The sequence below is a fragment of the Oryctolagus cuniculus genome, chromosome 18 (assembly GCF_051225735.1).
Source record: "Oryctolagus cuniculus isolate XC-2025 breed Fujian yellow rabbit chromosome 18, ASM5122573v1, whole genome shotgun sequence".
Lineage (NCBI taxonomy): Eukaryota > Metazoa > Chordata > Mammalia > Lagomorpha > Leporidae > Oryctolagus > Oryctolagus cuniculus.
The window spans coordinates 76,147,669-76,166,336 of record NC_142884.1 but is presented as its reverse complement, the minus strand read 5'-3'; the positions used below and the strand labels follow the sequence as shown (position 1 = coordinate 76,166,336).

General features: G+C 62.8%; 1 protein-coding gene across 1 annotated transcript in view; it reads left to right on the top strand.

The window, feature by feature from the left end:
- Positions 1-11,451, top strand: part of COTL1 (coactosin like F-actin binding protein 1) — a 33,685-nt gene extending 22,234 nt beyond the window's left edge. The window contains exon 4 of the mRNA XM_002723254.6: positions 10,292-11,451. Coding sequence (XP_002723300.1) covers positions 10,292-10,402 — 111 coding nt within the window. The 3' untranslated portion in view covers positions 10,403-11,451. The remainder of the gene's footprint in view (positions 1-10,291) is intronic.
- The last annotated feature ends 7,217 nt before the right edge of the window (positions 11,452-18,668 follow it).

The following is an 18,668-nucleotide window of genomic DNA, read 5'->3' as shown; positions in this document are numbered from 1 at the left end:
TGTAATGTACTGAGTGTTCCTCGCACCCTGGCCTGCTGAGTTGCTTCCAGATTTGCTTTTTATAAATAATGTTCCACCCGCCCCGTTGGCGCCCGTGGCTCTGTTCTCTGCTCCGTGGGCTGCTCTCTGTAGGCTGCGTGCTCGGGCGGGGGGCCGGAGTGCAGAGGCGTGAGCGTCAGGGTGCCTGTTCAAAGGGCTCGCACCGTGCGGGGACCAAGAAACGCTCAGTGAAGCCCATTCCTTCCCCTCTGACGGGCGCTGCCCGTGACCCCCTGTGTGGCACCGGACCCTGGCTTTGGCTCAGCCGTATCAGCTGATTTTTTGCAGACCAGTGGGATTTTCATGGCCCACTGGTTACAGGCCTTTCCTGAGTGGCAGCAGATGGAAAACGCAGAAGATCCTGTGTTCTCTGGCCCCTCCGTCTGCAGCCAGCCCCCTGTGGGCGTGGCCAGGGAGAGCCCGCAGGGAGAGAGGCGTGGCAGGTGTGTGTTGGGGGGCACAGTCTTTGGAATCCTTGATGTGGGCAGATGAGGCTGCACAGGTGTGCTGTGGTCTCGGGCCGTAGTGGGCCCTCATCTGCTGCCCCTCCCACTTTCACATGGAGGCTTCTGGCAGCCTCCCGCTGGTGGTGCAGTTTCCAATCCAGCCGTTCCGGTGGCACAGGGCCCGCTGTGTCGAGATCCTGGTGTCTGCCCGGTCACTGCCGGCACGGCTCAGCCGGCGGCTGTCCCCTGCGTGGCGTGGGCACCGGCCAGAAGCTCTGTGCAGCACTGTCCAGGTGGGCTGTTCTGGATTCCACATCTCAGGACCTGGATCCCAGCCTCGCTCCTTTGCTGCTGTTTGTTCATCTAAGATGCCTGGTGCACGCTGACTTCCCTGTCGTGGGTGTCTCCCACCCCCGTGAAGAGCTGCGTGGTCGGCGCCGGGCAGGCGCTGGGCAGATCTTTCCGCTCTGCGCCCGTCTCTTCCCCTTCCTGGGCCTCAGTTTCCCCATTTGCAAAGTGGGGAGTTGATGAGTTGACTCGCTCTGCCGTGTTCTCATTGATAGACTCTGAAATTTTTGCTTGTTCTTTTTCCTTTATTTTATTCATTATTTTTTAAAAGATTTATTTTATTTATTTGAAAGATAGAGTTATAGAGAGATGTAGAGCCAGAGAGAGAGAGAGAGAGAGAGAGAGAGGTCTTCCATCTGTTGGTTCACTCCCCAAATGGCTGCAATGGCCAGACTAGGCTGATCCAAAGCCAGGAGCTTCTTCTGGGTCTCCCATGCGGGTGCAGGGGCCCAAGGACTTGGGTCATCTTCTGCTGATTTCCGAGGCCACAGCAGAGAGCTGGATCGGAAGTGGAGCAACCGGGACTCAAACCGGTGTCCATATGGGATGCCAGCACTGCAGGCGGCAGCCTTATCTGCTATGGGGAACTGGCCCCTTGGGAGAGCCGCGGCCACCAACCTGCATCTTGTCCTCCCCCGGTGCTCGGTGTATTGCCAGTGGCTTGGCCCAGAGGTGTAGCCCCTGGGGAGGTCCTGCCTTTGCCCCTGCTGTCCCTGCTAACTTCAGGTGTTTCTCCTTCTGTGGCTGGCCATGTCCCTGCATTGCCAGGTAGGACCCAGGCCCAGAGCAGGGCTGGGGCTCGGAGGCATGACCCTGGGTCTCTAGTCTGTGTGCAGAGCTGGGCTGAGCAGCTGAGCCGTGTCTCTGGCTGCGGGAGAGGAGACAAAAGGAGACAAATGCCAGGGGGGCGGCACAGGCTGCGGGGGAGTCAGGCTGGGTGGTGGGGAATGCGCTGAGCAGATGCCACGCACGGCTGCTCCGCCGTCGCCCTCACTGCCTGCCCGGAAGCGCCCGGGACAGAACACCCCACCGCATTGTTCTGGGGCCTCTGTAGGATTGTGGGGACAATGCGGTGGCCGCTGGGAGGCCCTGCGCAGGGCCTGTGCCAGCCGTTCTGGGGAGAGCCAGGCTCGGCTGGCGATGCTTCAAGCTTGGCTTGCAGAATGCCGTGATGGACAGGGCGTGCGGGTTCCCGGAGCCGCTATCCACAGGGGCTGTCTCGGGCTTGGGTGGGGCAGGGCACAGCCGCCTGGGCGCGGCCCAGCGGGGTCTGCGCTCCTGACTTGGCAGGAGCAGGTGCGGCTTGAAGTCTGGGCCCCGCCCCCCAGCCCTCCCTCTGAGGGCCTGTTGGGTGTGCCAGGGCCGTCGCTCCGTTACTGACTGCAGTGTGAAATCACTGCTTCTTCACGAGGCCAAGGGCAGCACTGTCCGCATTTTGTGCCTGGGCAGCTGAGACCTGAGGAAGCTGAGGAATCACCCAGGGCCCCAGTGCTGGGAAAAGGGGGCCAAGCCGGGGCCCGGCTCAGTCATTGCCCAAGCATTGCCCACAGCTCCCAGCACTGCCCTGAGGCCACATGGGACCGGAAACTGCTTTCGCAGCTGCGTGTTACACGCGGCGTGTGCACTTTTAAACTTGCCCGTTCTGTCTTGACGATGGAACATTGCTTAGAAACTTTATTTCATTTTATTTGAAATGCAGAGAGACAGAGGAAAATCTATCCCAGCTTCGCTCCCCAAATGCCCACGTTGGCAGGGGCTGGGCCCGGCTGACGCCAGGAGCCAGGGGTGAATGCAGGCGCGCACGCGAGTGGCGGAGTCCCAGGTGCTCGGCCGTCTCCGGCTGCCTCCCTGGACGTGCGTTAGAAGGAAGCGGGGACGGAGGCGGAGCTGCGCTCAGACCTGGGCGCCCCGTGTAGGATGCAGGCGTCTCCGCCCGGGGCCAGCACATCCCCCGAAACATCTTTCCAACTGCGGACTGAGCGTTGTCGCCTGTGCTGACTGTTAAGAAAATGCGCTGTGTCCGACAGAAGAACCGGGGTGAGCTCCACGCCGTGTGCTCGCGCGTCAACCCACAGTTCAGGGGCCTGGAAGGGATTTCGCGTCCAGACTCCGTGTGAAGGAGAGAACGCCAGTTCTCACAAGGATTAGAGAAACAGTGCGTGTGCAAAGGGCTTCTCTGTTTTGATACCCGGGGGACTCCTATCCGTCCTTCAAAACCTTGAGGCTCTATCAGAGCTACTTGCTTCTGTAGCTGTTTCTATTATGGTCCGAATTCCAGGAATCAGAATCAAGTGCCCAACTAGAGAGCGATCTTTCTGAGGGCAGGAGCCACGGCTGCCTTAGGACATTGCACTCCCAGCGGCCGGGGTCCCGTGGGCTGGCTGGAACACGCGCTACAGGAACGGAGGAACGAGGGCCCAGGCGTTGGCTGCGGCGGCTCAGACGCCCGCATCCTGGTTTGGTTCCTGGTTCCGGCTTCTTGCCAGTGCGGACCCTGGGAGGCAGTGATGATGGCTCAAGGACTGGGTTCCTGCCACCCTCGGGGAGACCCGGAGGGAGCTCCTGGCTCCTGCTCTGACCTGGGCCAGCCCTGCCCGTTCTGGGCATGGGAGGAGTGAACCAACAGATGAAAGATCTCTCTCCCTCCCTCTCCCTCCCTCTCCCTCCTCCTCCCTCCCCCTCCCTCCCCCTCCCTCCCCCTTCCTCCCCCTCTCTCCCTCTCCCTCCCTCTCCCTCTCCCTCCCTCTCCCTCCTCCTCCCTCTCCCTCCCTCCCCCTCCCCCCCCCCCATCTCTGCTTCCGAAGTGAAAGCTGGGCCCTGCACTGTTCACGGGGCTGCTCAGGAACTGTGTAGGGCTGAGGCCCTGGAGGCCCGGGCAGGCCTGGGGACTGGGTTGGACTTTCCCAGGGCTTCTGTTCTTGTGTCTGGGGGTGTGTGTGTGTGGGGGGGGACAGTGAGACCCCTGCTTGGGGCCTCCCCGTAGTGAGATTTACAGATTGACGGCTGCCCCCCCCCCCCCCCGGCATGGCCACGGCCTTGACTCCAGGGGAGGCTGCAGAGGCTCTGTGGCCCCCAGAGGGGGCTGCCCTGCCGGGTGTCTGGGCCTCTGAGCTGTGGTTCGTGGACGGGCCTTGTCCTCATGCTCCCCGCACGAGCTTCCTGATGGGCAAAGCCGGAGCTGCCGGGCGCCATGTGTCTGGGGCAGAGACCCCTGGAAAGGCGGGGCCTTGTCAGGAGGGGTGGGGTGTGGTGGGGGCGGGGCAGAGACCCCTGGAAAGGCGGGGCCTTGTCAGGAGGGGTGGGGTGTGGTGGGGGCGGGGCAGAGACCCCTGGAAAGGCGGGGCCTTTTCAGGTTGGGTGGGGTGTGCTGGGGGCGGCCTGCTGCTGGGTCGGAGGGGCGCGTGGGCCCTGGGTGTGAGTGCGGCCGCTGTAGTAAGTGCCCGGGTGCACACAGGCAGCAGCCGAGCTGCCCTTCACGGAGCTGCACGTGGGGCCCAGCCTGGCGCCTGCCCAGGTCCCCAAGCAGTGGCTGACCTCGGCTCTGCGGCCGTGCCTGCCATGGCAAAACAACGTGCGGGTCCCCCAGTGGGCATCTGGGGTGTGGCCCCCACGCGGGGGTCTGGGGTGTGGTCCCCACGCGGGGGTCTGGGGTGTGGCCCCCACGCGGGGGTCTGGGGTGTGGCCCCCACATGCATGTCTGGGGTGTGGTCCACGCGCGGGGGCCTGGGGTGTGGTCCCTGTGTGGGGGTCTGGGGTGTGGTCCCTGTGTGGGGGTCTGGGGTGTGGTCCCTGTGTGGGGGTCTGGGTTGTGGTCCCCACGTGGGGGTCTGGGGTGTGGTCCCCATGCGGGCGTCTGGGGTGTGGTCCCCACGTGGGGGTCTGCGGTGTGGTCCCCACATGGCGGTCTGGGGTGTGGTCCCCGTGTGGGTGTCTGGGGTGTGGTCCCCACGCGCACGTCTGGGGTGTGGCCCCCACGTGGAGGTCTGGGGTGTGGTCCCCACGCGGGGGTCTGGGGTGTGGTCCCCACGGGGGGGTCGGGTTGGTCCCATGTGGGGGTCTGGGGTGTGGTCCCTGTGTGGGGGTCTGGGGTGTGGTCCTGTGTGGGGGTCTGGGGTGTGGCCCCCACGCGGGGGTCTGGGGTGTGGTCCCCACGTGGAGGTCTGGTGTGTGGTCCCCACGCGGGTGTCTGGGGTGTCCCCACGGGGGGGTCGGGTTGGTCCCACGTGGGGGTCTGGGGTGTGGTCCCCGTGTGGGGGTCTGTGGTGTGGTCCCCACATGGGGGTCTGCGGTGCGGTCCTGTGTGGAGGTCTGGGGTGTGGTCCTGTGTGGGGGTCTGGGGTGTGGTCCCCACGCGGCGGTCTGGGGTGTGGTCCCCACGCGGGCGTCTGGGGTGTGGTCCCCGTGTGGGGGTCTGGGGTCCCCGCGCTGCCTGCTCAGCCCTGAGCCCGCTGCCCTCCAGCTGCCTGCCCTCGCCTCCCGGTGCTGCTGCACACTGCGGTCCTCCAGGCGCTGGTGGCCCCGGCTTCCGCCTCCTGGGCCCCATCGTCCCTGCCATGGTTGCCCGGGGCGTTCAAGGTGCAGCACCCACGTGATGGGGGCAGCGTCCCCCTCACACAGGCGCACATGGGCCCTTCCTGGACCCATGCCCCTGCCTGTGTCCCCTTGGCCTTTCCCAGGGAGACAGCCACTGCCTTCCACAGCCAGCTCACACTCACCCGCAGTTTCGGAATTTTGGTGGCAGCTGCCATTCTGTGAGCAGAGGTAGTTCATGAGGTGTAGCTTGTGCTGTGTGTGTGTGTTGTGTGTGCATATATATTGTGTGTGCATGTATGTGTGCTTGTATGTGTTTGTGCATGTATAGCGTGTGCTTGTATGTGTGTATGTATATTGTGTGTGCATGTATGTGCTGTGTGTGCATGTATATTGTGTGTGTATGCATGTGTGCGTGTATGTGTTTGTGCATGTATAGTGCGTGCTTGTATGTGTGCTGTGTGTGCATGCATGTGTCTGTGCATGTATATTGTGTGTGCATCCATGTGTCTGCATGTGTGCTGTGTGTACACATACGTGTTGTGGGTGTATGTATGTATGTGTGCATGTTGCTGTGCGTGCATGTGTGTTGTGTGTGTATGTATGTGTTTGTGCGTGTATAGCGTGTGCTTGTATGTGTGCGTGTGTGCTGTGTGTGCGTGCATGTCTGTGCATGTTGCTGTGTGTGCATGTGCGTGTTGTGTGTGCATGTGCGTGTTGTGTGTGCATGTGCGTGTTGTGTGTGCACATATGTGTTATGTGTGCATGCATGCCTTTTCCTTCTCCTGGTGGCAGCCTTGGCTGGGAGTCAACCACGGGACTTTGACCGGCTCCTTCACCTTCCTGAGCCTCAGTTCTGTCATCTGAGAAATGGGCACGATCATATGCAGCTCATGGGTTTGTGACCGTTAAGCGAGACTGTGTAGTAAATACCTGGTGTGTGACATATTCAGCACAGGTGCTATCCACCTTCCGTTGGAAAATGGAGCCGTCCTGTTTATAACCATGTTTATGTGTCGTCATCAAAAAGTCTGTTGAATTCTTTCTTTGGGGAAAACTCTGAATCCTGGGTGTGTGGGGATTCCAGGCACGGTGTGGGCGGGCAGAAGTTGAAGGCCTCAGCCTGGATTAAGCTCTGGCTTTTCAGCTCTGGGTTAAGGAGGATTCTGAAGTCTGGACCTGGCGGGGGTGGGGTGGGGGAGGGGAGGGAGTGCTGTGCTGGGTTTGCGACGCTGCAGGAGGAGAAGGGGCCGTGGTCCCCACACCGCGGCCGCCCCGGCCAGAATGAAGCCGGTGTCCAAGGTGAGGTGCCGGCGTCCGCCGTGTCTGGTCAGGGTGGCCTGGGGGTAGCCGCCAGGCGGGGGTGGGGGCACGGCCTGCAGGGCTCCGGATTCCAGGCGTGGGAACAGCCGCTGCTCCGCGTTGACCCAGATCCGCAGGCTTCCAGGGCGCCGTGCCTGCCTGCCTGCCTGCCCTCTTCCTAGCCGAAGGGCCGCGGGCCTCTGCCCCTCCGCGGTGAGCAGGCTCCGGCCCCTCGGCCGCGGGGGTGGCGCGGGCCTCTGCCCCTCTGCGGTGAGCAGGCTCCGGCCCCTCGGCCGCGGGGGCGGCGCGGGCCTCAGCCCTGGAGCCCGCCAGACCGCTCACCGTTTGCTCCCTTCCTGTGATGACTCAGGCCTGTTGCAGGCACCTGCTCTTTCTGGGGAAATCGCACCGTACTGGCAGGCACTTTTTTTTTTTTTAAGATGTATTGATTTATTTGAAAGGCAGAGTTACGGAGAGGCAGAGGCAGAGAGAGAGAGAGGAGAAGGGGGAGAGAGAGAGAGAGAGGAGAAGGGGGAGAGAGAGAGAGAGAGGAGAAGGGAGAGAGAGAGAGGGGAGAAGGGGGAGAGAGAGAGAGACAGAGAGAGAGAGGTCTCCCATCCGCTGGTTCACTCCCCAGATGGCCACAACAGCCGGAGCTGGCTAATCTGAAGCCAGGAGCCAGGAGCTTCTTCCTGGTCTCCCACGTGGGTGCAGGGGCCCAAGGACTTGGGTCACCTTCCACTGCTTTCCCAGGCCACAGCAGAGAGCTGGAGGGGAAGTGGAGCAGCCAGGACTCGAACCGGCGCCCACATGCGATGCCGGCACTGCAGGCGGCAGCTTTACCCGCTGTGCCACGGCGCTGGCACCGCTGTTAGCATCTTTAGGGCGTGCACGTGAGCATGCTTGGAAGTCACAGAGACAAAACTGCCCTGCCCCGGGCAGCTGCCTGCGTCCACGCTGCTCCGGTGGTGGCCACGCTGCCCCGGGCCAGACTGTGCAAGCTGGGGCCTCTCCTCGGAACAGTGCTGCTGAGGCGGAAAGGGGGGTCTGTCTGGGAGCCTCCGGAGGGGCGCGGTGCACTGGCCACACAGAGAGCTTCCTGGAGTCAGAGGTGGTGGTCATGCCTTGGAGTCTGTGGTCGGTTGCTTGGGCAGCCTTGGGGCCGCTGATGGGGGTCGTGTGGGGGCGGGGCAGGCTGGTGTGACCACGGAGTCGGGAGAACGGGGACGGGCCCTGGCCATGCAGGTGCTGTGTGCCCCGGGGTGCATCGCCTGCCCTCCCTGGGTCTCTCGCTGGGCTCTGGCTCAAAACGGGGTGAATGGCCGTGCTTCAAGGGCTCTTCTACAGCTTCATGTTTTGTGTCTGTTGTGTTAGAGAAGACATGATTAACGTCAGCGTCACCCGTGCCTTTGGCTTTGCACAGCGTGGGCGTTAGAACATTCGAAGTCTCATGCGTCAGGATCGCTCTAGGCTCCTGGTCTTGCCACCTGCCCCTGGCTTAAGGAGCCTAGTGACAGTGAGGGCCTGGCCGAGGCTGTAGGTGAGGGTGCGGGCAGGCAGGAGGCGGCCGTGGCCGTGGACACAGGGCTCCAGCCACGCGGCACCAGCTGCAGCTTGCAGGCCCATCTGGATGGGGCAGGGACTCGGGATACCACTTACAAACCAGCTATGCTACAGGGCTGGCAACCGGGCTTTTCTTTTGTTTAGTTTTTAACAGTTCGACCCGGAGTGTTTTTTAAAAGACAGTTTAGGTCCTTCATGTTGATTGTCGTGCCCTGCCTTGGCTGGACGCCACTGTCCCGTTCCGTTTCTCATTTCTGGTTATGATTTGCTTTCTCACGTGCGTGTGGCTTTAAGTCAGACTGTGCACGGCTCCAGGTATAATTCCCTGCAGATTTCTCGGACCTTATCGAACGTGTTTCTCAATCTGCGTCTTGTAACAGCTGGGTGACACGGGCTGGTCAAGGGCGTCGCCGTCCCCTGTTGCCCGCTGAAGCAGTGGCAGAGCTAACCTGGGACGGCCTGCAGCGCTGGCTTCCTCCTCGCTGCGCTCCGCCCACCCGTGTGCCACGGGCGCTCAGGGCTGAGAAACCTGTGCATTCTCCAGGCACCTTTCTGCCCACCGGGTGTAGCTCGCGGTCTCCCACCGCCTTGGTCAGGCACCCGAGGATAGAAAGCTCCCGGTGGCTGGGGGTGGGTCTCCCCCAGCCCAGCCCATAGGTTTCTGCTGATAAGCGGAGGGAGGGTTAGATGAGAACCGGCGAGAGCCGTGCCTGGCACGCAGCAGCCGCTGGGTAAACGTTCACCGCCCCTTCTCCCTCCCTCATCGCCTCCTGAGAGGTTTTGCCGTCTGTCTGTCTTTAGAGACTGGAGCTCGAATGTTCTGCCGGTCCGGTCCCTCTTGGTGGAACAGAGGCTTTTGTTTTCCATTGAGGCGGAGCTCCCTCCACGTGGGGCCAGCCACGTTTCAAGGTGCAGCGTGGCGGCTCGTCCGCGGCAGCCTGTGGCTCCTGGAAGAAGCCCGCCTGGGACCCAGCCGCGCCTCGTGACCCTGTCCTCCGTGCGGGTGTCGTCTTCAGCGTTTGTTTTCTTACCGATCATTTCGTGGGATTTAGAAGAACGCGCAGCTCCGTGGGGGCTTACTCGCCCTCAGCGTAGGTTCAGCGGCTTTGGGGACGTGTGCAGAGCTGTGCGCCCTTCGCCATGATCCGTTTTTAGAAAGTCTGTTGTTTCCGGTTCCCGTCTCCCTCCAGCCCCTGGAAGCTGCACACCTACTTCCTGTCTCCGTAGCTTTGCCTTTGTTGGAGGTTTCACAGAAATGGGCTCGGATCGGACCCTTTCGTGGCTGCTTCCTCTGCCCGGCGTTGGCTTCGAGGCTCCCCCGCGCTGTGGCCTGGAGCCCACGCTGGCTGGACAGCGGTCCCCGGTGTGGCTGTGTCCGCGCTGGGCTGCTGTGAGGGCCGCTGCTGGGAACACGGGTTTGCTCGGCCGTCAGTTTTGTTTTCCCCGGGCGTGGTGTCGCTGGGGCCTCTGAAAGCCTTCTGTGGACGCCGTCTGCTCTCTGGGTCGGAGCCCGCAGGGGCTCACTGCCCGCGCTGGCTGTGCCGCCACTTCCCTGCAGGCCGCTCTGGGTGGGATGACTCCTGGCCTGTCCACCTGTCCGTGTGTCTGCCGCCTTCCTGAGATGCACCGCCGTTTGTCTCCGTGGCTCAGGGTTTTCTGAGAAGCCAGGACACCTGCTTCCCTCATCCCTGCCATGAGCACTTCGTGGGCCACACCTATGGGTTACGTGGGTGCAACCTGTACCCCAAGAAGAGCTAAGAGTCCCCCTGCTACCCTGTGAGAGCCACCCAGGCCTGTCCCCTCCCAGCCCCACGCACCTGAGGCCAGCCATGGTGGGAGCTCCGCCGCCTTTACCAGGGACCTGCTCAGGACAGCACAGCCGGGGAGCCACTGAGCCGGGATCCGATCCCAGGTCCGGCCCTGCCCACTCTGGGTCTCAGCCCCTCCCACTCACGTCTCATCGGGGTTTCTGGTCACTGATTGGTGCCCGAGCTCCCACTCCCCGCCCAGGGCACCCCCTGCCCTTCCTAACGGGAGTCTGTGTGTTTTCCTTGTTCTTGCAGAATTTTGCTAAAGAGTTCGTGATCAGCGACCGGAAGGAGCTGGAGGAGGAGTTCATCAGGAGTGAGCTGAAGAAGGCGGGCGGCGCCAACTACGACGCCCAGGCCGAGTAGCCCCAGCCCCGCCGCGCCCCTTGCCAAAGCCAGCTGCCGCTCCCCGGGCGAGGGCACCGCCGGCCTCAGCTCCCAGCCCAGCAGCCCACCAGGGAGAGGAGAAGCGGCGAGAGGCCGCGCCCGCTGCCCCGTGTCTGCACCCCTATGCCCCGCCCGCCCCATGAGCTCATGCGACATCTTTCTCTGGTCACCTTTTTCTTTCCCCCTCTCTCTTCTGTTCTGAAGAAACATCCCTTTGATGCCAGGGTCATGGCCATCATCAGATGCCAGGTGCCTTCTCTGGGGACCCCTCTCCCTGGCATTTCTCTTAATCACCACGTGGCCCGAGCCCCGCCTTCCCACCTCCCGTGGCTTCTGGGGCCTGGGCCACGGCCGCCATCTTGGTTGTCCCTGTGCCGGGCCGTGCCCACCGACTGCAGCCTTCGCACACATACGTATGTCCCGCCGGTCGCGCTCAGCCCTCCCAGAGTCCCCTCCCGAGTTGCCTAGGCTCTGTGCACGGTGGCGAGAAGGCTTGGTCTTGCTCAGACCACAGCAATAGAGCAAATTTGCCTTAAAACGTGCCTGGCAGTGGCTGTGTCACCAGGGCTGAAGCCACTCATCCTCGCTGCTTCCACTGAAATCAGATGGCGCGAGAGGGACAGGGGTCGGGGTCCAGGTCTGACTGGGGGGGCTCCCAGGCCGCTGGCAGGACAGACTCCACGTCAGGCGTGGGAGTCCCGGTGGAGCTGGGAGCTGCTTCCGTGGTTTCTGGAAGGTCGGAGGTGTGCACGCGGAGAGGCCAGGCCCCTCGCTGGGTGTGCAGCGCAGCCCCGGCCCCTAAAGTGGCCAGAAAACCTGGGGTTTTCATCCGGGGTCTGCACCCCGAACTCCCAAGGATCGCTTTGCTTGTTTCTGAAGAAAGGTGAGATTGGTTCCTCATGAGCTCTTTTCCTGTTTTCCTTGCTCATCGCGTTCTGGGGAAGAAGTCTGGACTGTATTGGGCTTGTGAAGAACATCTCTGCTCTCAATCAGTTTACAGAAATAAATGGTTTTCGTTTTTCAAAAAACGTTTGACTTCCCGATTTGTCTTTCAAAGTTTCTGCCCTTGCTGTACACAGACGCTCGGGTGAGAGGGGTGTTTGTGGAGCACGTTCCTACGCGGTGGCTGGTTTCTGTTAAGATTTACTTCTGTATTTGAAAGACAGTGACAGATAGAGGTCTTCCACCTGCTGGTCCACTCTGCAACAGCCAGATCTGAGCCAGGAGCTCCGTTCGGGTCTCCCAGTGTGGGTGCAGGGGCCCAAGCACTTGGGCTACCACGTGTTGTGTTCCCAGGCGCACGAGCAGGGAGCTGGATCAGAAGTGGGGCCCGGACCTTGAACCAGTGCTCTGATGTGGGATGCAGGTGGCACAGTGGTGGCTTAAGCTGCCACGCCACAGCGCTGAGAGACAGCTGCTGTTTTGCCCCCAGTGTGCGAGGCTGACGGTGAAGAATTCACCCGTGGCCACCCAGGGATTCGGGGACTTAGCCCAGGCCCTCAGGACCCTGGGGAAGCCTTGGCCTGAGAGGGGGCAGTGCCCGTAGGTCAGATGCTCGAGGGCCCACAACCCTCCTCGCTGGCTTTTCAGGAAAAGGCAAGAGAACGCATCTCCCCGAACATGGCCGTGACACTGTTTCCAAGCTGAGTAACGTGGACTTGCCACACCCCAGTCCCCTGGGGGGCTCGGAATCAGGCCAGGGTGGCCGCAGACAGCGGCTGCCGGAAGTGGGCCAGAAGCCACCCTCGGAGCACGGCGTGGGCAAGGCCACGGCCACGCTGCCCGGAGGTGTGTGGCTGAAGGTCACCTCCAGCCCCCACCTGGCCCAGCCTCCCCTGGGCTCTCCTCCTTGCTCATCTGTTCCCAGCTGTGTGGCTTTTGGCACAGTAGGCAATCTCCTTGAACCAGTCACTGCCGTCACTGGGGCCGGCACTTCTCTTTTGGCACGCAGAGAACAGGGGCGACTGAACCGGGTCTTTTGGTTGATGGCACTCGGGCTTTCGGCCGTGGCAGAGAACTTGGGCTTGGTAGATCCTAGGCACCGCTAGGCCTTCTGGACAACGGCTGACCCCGCCCCACCCTCACGTTAGGAGGAGCAAGAGTACAGGGCCTTCTCTCACCCCTGGCTGGGAAGGAGAATCCCAGGGGGCTAGAGCTTGGGCCTCCGCTGGGGTTCCCAAGGGAGGGGCCTGGCGGGAGCTGCGTGGTGCTTGACGCCCTCCAAGGCACAGGGGTTTTGCCCTTGTCCCCTGTGCCTCCTGCCAGGTAGGTAACACTGCTTGGGGCCGCCGCACCCGCTCCTGCCCTTGACCTGGGCTGATTAGGCCAGGTGGCGCCTGCCTCCTCAGTCTCCTCGCCTACACACGCCTGAATTCATTTATCAGCTGATTCAACAGCTGTTCGGTGTGTAGAGCAGCAGCCAGTTTTAATTTCCTTTGATCTGGTGGGCAGGCTTTCAGGAAGGGCTCAGCTGGGCGGTTTCTCTTTCCCAGGGGCCTCTCATTCGGTTGTGGACGGATCAGCTGGGCTGGATGCTCAGAACACTGGCCTCCCTTGTGGCTGGAGCTGCTGCCACCTGTGGATCAGAGCCCCACCCAAGACCCCTCCAGCCCGGGGCCTCCAGGCTGCTGGGCTTCCGGTAGAGAGGCCAGCTCCCCGACCCGGAGGCAGGTGCAGGCTTTTCCTGGCCTGCACGTCTCAGGGCTCGTGGAGAACAGGTGTTGGCCTGGCGGGGAAGACGCTGGTTGAGACACCTGAGTCGCATTTTGGCCCCAGCTTGAGGCCTGGCCGATACTCCCGGCTCCAGCTCCAGCTAATGCAGACCCCGTGAGGCTGCCGAGGTCTCCCTGCCACCCGCGTGGGAGACCTGGATGGAGTTCCTGGCTCCTGGCATCTTTGCAGGCATTTGGGGGAGTGAACCAGAGGGTGGGAGCTGGCACACCGGGTTCTAGTCCCGGTCGGGGCGCCGGATTCTGTCCCGGTTGCCCCTCTTCCAGGCCAGCCCTCTGCTGTGGCCAGGGAGTACAGTGGAGGATGGCCCAGGTGCTTGGGCCCTGCACCCCATGGAGACCAGGAAAGGCACCTGGCTCCTGGCTCCTGCCATCAGATCAGCGCGGTGCGCCGGCCGCAGCGCGCCGGCCGCGGCGGCCATTGGAGGGTGAACCAACGGCAAAGGAAGACCTTTCTCTCTGTCTCTCTCTCTCACTGTCCACTCTGCCTGTCAAAAAAAAAAAAAAAAGTTTATTGAAAGCAGCCTTGTGGCACCATCTTCCCTGCACCGTGTTGGGGGCAGTGGTTTGGAGCCCTTAGGCGGGAGGGGCAGGGCACAGGGACCTGGCTCTGTGGGAGGGGTGCTGAGAAAGTCACAGCCTTTTCAAAAGGCCCCAGGCCCTGCCCCCACCCTCCTGCTCAGGGGCGGGGCCTACAGCCCAAGCTGCCACCTGGGTGTCCCCTGGGCCTTTCTCATCTGTCCTGGGGGATGCGTCTGCTTCCACAGCCTTGGCCAGGTCTCCCGAGGGGCTCTGGTGAGGGGCCGCACTGGCGGTGGGGCTCTCCTGAGGCCGGGCCTCCCCCCTCCCCATTCCTCTGAGAGCCGTGTACGAGGCAGAAAACAAGAAGCAGAGGAGGTCAGCCGAGAGGCCTCGTTAGGCAACGGGAGCTCCGAACCGGCTCCGGTGTGAGGCCTGGGCCGACTCCTTCACCTCCCCCAGCCTTGGTCTCCTCCTCTCTGAAATGGCCCTGATGGTCCTGCTCACCCAGTACGTTTACTGTGCGGACGAAAGGAGGCCAGCCCTGGGGAGTGCTGAGTGCCGTGTTACAGGCCGGCTCTGGGGGGTCCCAGGGGGCCCGGCCCCCATGCAAGGAAAGGGCCGTGGCCGTGAGCAGCTCGGGCGGGGCGTGTGGCAAACAGACAGAGTCTAGACCCTTCCGCCTCTGCTTGCCTACACCACGGCCCCTGGCCACACACTGTGGCGCTGAGGACACACCTCCCTCTGGGGTGTATTTTTGCCAGAGCTGATGGCCGGGGAGGGGAGGGGCTTGGAAGAAAGCAAATGGTGGGGCTCTTAGACCCCTGCCGGGTCGGAGGGGTGTGGGGAGCAGGGCTGGCCTGGGAGCCAGCACAGAGCGAGAGGAAAATGCCAGCTCCACGCGTCCAGACTGTGGGATTGGGGAGGACGCTCGGCCTCCCCGGGGTACCCAGGCTGAGTAGCCAGCCCTGGCCAAGTTCAGAGGGGCAGGGCTGCACCATCCTCTGGCGAGGAGGGGCTCCTGCACTGACCACGGGCCACTGTGCACACCTAGGAAGTGGCCAGACCGGGACTGGAGCCACGTGGTTGCCCGGTTCAAGCATGTTTGTTAGCCCAGGCTGCCGGAATCGCACAGGAATGAGTGAGTGAGTGAATTCTTAACATTCCACGCAGCAGGAAGTGATTGAGTGGCCTTGCCGTGGTGCTTGGCTGCCCCGTGGCCAGGACAAGGCCCCTTGGTGGGCGGCCCTTCCAGGCTGTGGGAGGGCAGTGTGACATTGCAGCAATTGGGCTGCTGCCCAAAGAGGGTCAAGTGGTGGGTAGCAGAACCACATGGCCATGGGGCCACGGCAGCGTGAGGACCACAAAGCATTGTCCCTCCAGCCTGGGCCACAGCAAAGGAAAGCCCTGAATGCGTCTCCCGGAGGAGGGGAGCCATGTGGTACCACCTTCTGGGGGGGCCTCTGGGACACACGGGACCCTGACAGCGCCCCCTCCCAGGAAGCCCTGGGTGTGAAATTCAGTCGGGGCAGTTGCCCGACTGTGATTCTGCTGCCTTGGTCACAGCCGTGGAACCATGACCCCAGAGAAAAGCCTCAAGAACGTGGCTGGAGGCCAGGCACGAAGCTGGCACATGGAACAGGTGCAACGTGACCCTTCCTGGCGACCTCGAGGGGGAAGGAAGCCGACATGAGCCGCGGGTGGGCAGTGAGTGGGCAGACCTGGCCTTGGCCGTGGCCTGGGGCGTTCTGCAAGAACTTCCAGGCTGACCAGAGGGGAAGGCTATCACCACTCTGCCCCCAAACCTTGTGGGGTGGCTCTGTGGGGCATGGTGGGAGACTCCAGCGCGGTCCAAGAGTCAAAGGCAGGGCCTCCTGCCCCGCCTGCCTCTGTCTGAGCGGCACCTGCAAGCCCGAGCCCCCCCCCCGAGCCAGACAGACCGCCGACTCCTCAGTCAAGAAACAGCCTCGGGACGTGTGTTAGAGGTTGCCCTTTGAGCTCACGCCCACCAGAACGTCCACCCTAAGCTGAGAGGGGAATTTCACCTGCAAATCTGCAGTGCGAGCAGGGGCGCCTCACACCCGGGGTCAGGTTCAGCCTGGCAGGTGCAGCAGGGGCCTGCCTGGCCCTCCCGTCACTTCCCACCTCCCATGCCCCAGCTCGCCATCCTCTCTTCTCTTGTTTGAAGACCTGTCTCTCCCTCTGCAGAGAAACCGGTGTCATCTCAGTCCTGGGTCTTCCAGATTGTTCCCTGTGCCCCGGGGAGTGGGCTGAATGTGGCCCTGCCTGTGCTGTTTGGAGTAAGGGTCTTCCTGCGTGTAATTGAATTTTTTTTTTTTTTTTTGACAGGCAGAGTGGATAGTGAGAGAAAGAGACAGAGAGAAAGGTCTTCCTTTTTGCCGTTGGTTCACCCTCCAATGGCTGACACAGCCGGCGCGCTGCGCTGATCCGAAGGCAGGAGCCAGGTGCTTCTCCTGGTCTCTCATGCGGGTACAGGGCCCAAGCACTTGGGCCATCCTCCACTGCACTCCTGGGTCACAGCAGAGAGCTGGACTGGAAGAGGGGCAACCGGGACAGAATCCGGCACCCCGACCGGGACTAGAACCCGGTGTGCCAGTGCCGCAAGTTGGAGGATTAGCCTAGTGAGCCGTGGCGCAGGCCAGGTGTAATTGAATTTAATCCTGGATTTAGAGTGGACCGTGAATCTATCCCATGAGTGCTGTCAGAGGAAGACTTGGGACGGGTTGGGGGGGTGGGGAGCGCAGCACTCTCCTGGCCTTCCCGGGCTGTGTGTGCTGCTTCCCCTCCCTGGCTCTGCTGGGGTGGGGTGGGGTGGTAACGGCAGCTTACAAACGCACACGGGCGGGCGCAGCGTCAACACCTGGCTAGGTTTGCAAACAGAATCTTCTGGCCCTGCCGTGAGCGTGCACACTTGAGCAGAAACACAGCCCGTGCAGCCGGGGCGGGGTGGGGGGTGCCGGAGTGGGGGCTCTGGCTACCTCCGTTTGGCCCACCTCACTCTCTAAACGCCCACAGACAGCGGCGCTGGGCCTGGGCCGAGCTGGGAGCCGGGACTGCACCAGGGAGCGCACTTCCGGCCCAACCTCGGCGCCCGTGTGCTGGGCAGCTGGTGTGGTTATTTCCACGAGGGCCTTGACTACTGCTGGAGGCTTCTCCCTCTTTAACAGGGAGCAGGCAGCACCCAGCGGGAGGAAGGTGAAGCCCGGACAGGCCGAGAGGAAAGCGGCAGGGACGCGCCCCGCCCGCTCGCGGACCTACTCTGAGCCTGACGCGCCCGGAGCTGCCAGCACGAGGCTGCTCGCTGTAGACGGGCTGGGTGGCTAGGAGTTGGGGTGTCCCCAGGAGCCCCCGCAGGCCCCAGGCCCGTGTCCACCTCCTGCACCTGGGCGCTCCCGGCCCGGGCAGGCAGACCCGATGGCTTGCGGGCCACAGGCCAGCATGAGCGAGGCGCCGGCTTCTCCCAGGCCCCAGGCTGCCCGGGCATTGGGGCCTGGCTGCATTCCCCGGGTTCTCGGGGTCCGGCCTGCGCCCACACCCGCTCCCAGCCCAGGCCGGGGGGCAGCGGTTCGGGACCACAGCCCACTCTCCTCCTTTTTGCTGGGAAAGAAACTGTGGCTCTATTTTTGGAAGAGCTCTTTTGAGTGAGTTCAATTTTTCTCTTTCGACAAGACCCGGCGGCCTCCTCTGCCAAGTGCTCAGCCGTGGACGCAAAGCTCCGGTAAGGCCTCGTGTCCGCACTGCCCATGCGCAGACGCGCCCGTCTTCGTCCCCACACCTCACAGCGTGGTCGCCATTTACCGCGCGTCGCCGTATCGGGGTCACCCGAGAAGCAGGACCGCGTGGGAGGGCGTGGGCCGGGGCGCAGGCTGGGCATCCTCGGGTGATGCAGGGACGGGGGTGTCGGAGTCAGCGCAGGAAACAGTGAGGCAGGTGGCTCAGCGGGGCGCTCTGGTCACAGCTCGGGGCCTGTGAACCGCGGTTTGTGCGTCTCAGGGACGGAGCGTGTGCGCTGTCCCTGTCTACAGCTCACGGCGATTCTGGGGGTGCGACCCTGACTTCCGTGGGTATATGTAGACCTGGGGTCGGCAGGCGGGTGACTGACAGGCTGATCGGGCGCAGCCCCCAGCGCCCCGCTCTGCACAGCACATGGGGACCTGGAGCCCCCGGGGCGTGAACAACCGTGCCCTGGGCCCGCGGGCCAGATTCTGAATTGGTTGCCCGCAAGGAAGCACGGAGACTTCACGGGAAGAGCTAGCGCCTGCGTTTTCCTGACAAGTTGGAAGGGCCAGCAACGCGGGGCTTGCACCGCTTCGAGGGGCCGGAACTGGGCCGTGCACGTGTGGAAGGGGGTCCGAGTCCACCCGGTGTGCTTCATGCTGACCACCCCTGGACCACACTTTTTGTTTTTTCTACTTATTTGGAGGAGTTAGATTGAGAGACGGAGAGACAGATCTTCCGTCTGCTGGTTCACTGCCCAGGTGGCCGCAGTGAATGGACTGGGCCACACAGGAGCCAGGAGCCCCCTCTCGGATGCCCGACGTGGGCACAGGGGCCCAAGCCCTGGGGCCGTCTTCCCCTGCTTCCCCACATGCATTAGCAGGGAGCTGGATTGGAAGTGCAGCCGCCGGGTCTTGAACCGGTGCCCATACAAGATGCTGGCTCCACGGGTGGCGGCTTTACCCGCTGTGCCACAGCGCCGGCCCTGGGCCCACGCTGTTCAGTCTGGAGAAACAGATCCCTTTAGTGCCTGTCAGTCACCAGATGGGGAGTTGCTATGGCAACCTGGGGAGCATCCCAGAGCATCCTCAAGAAGCGGCCCCGCCCCCACCCCAGTCCCCACTCCTGGGGCAGCTTCCAGCTGGCCTGTGGTTGCTGGGGTGGGGACAGGCAGGCAGCCTTGGCTCCGCCCACAGAGGGTCCCCCTGCGATTCCCTCCGCACACACTCGCCGCAAGTGAGCAGGGGCAGCCGAGGTTC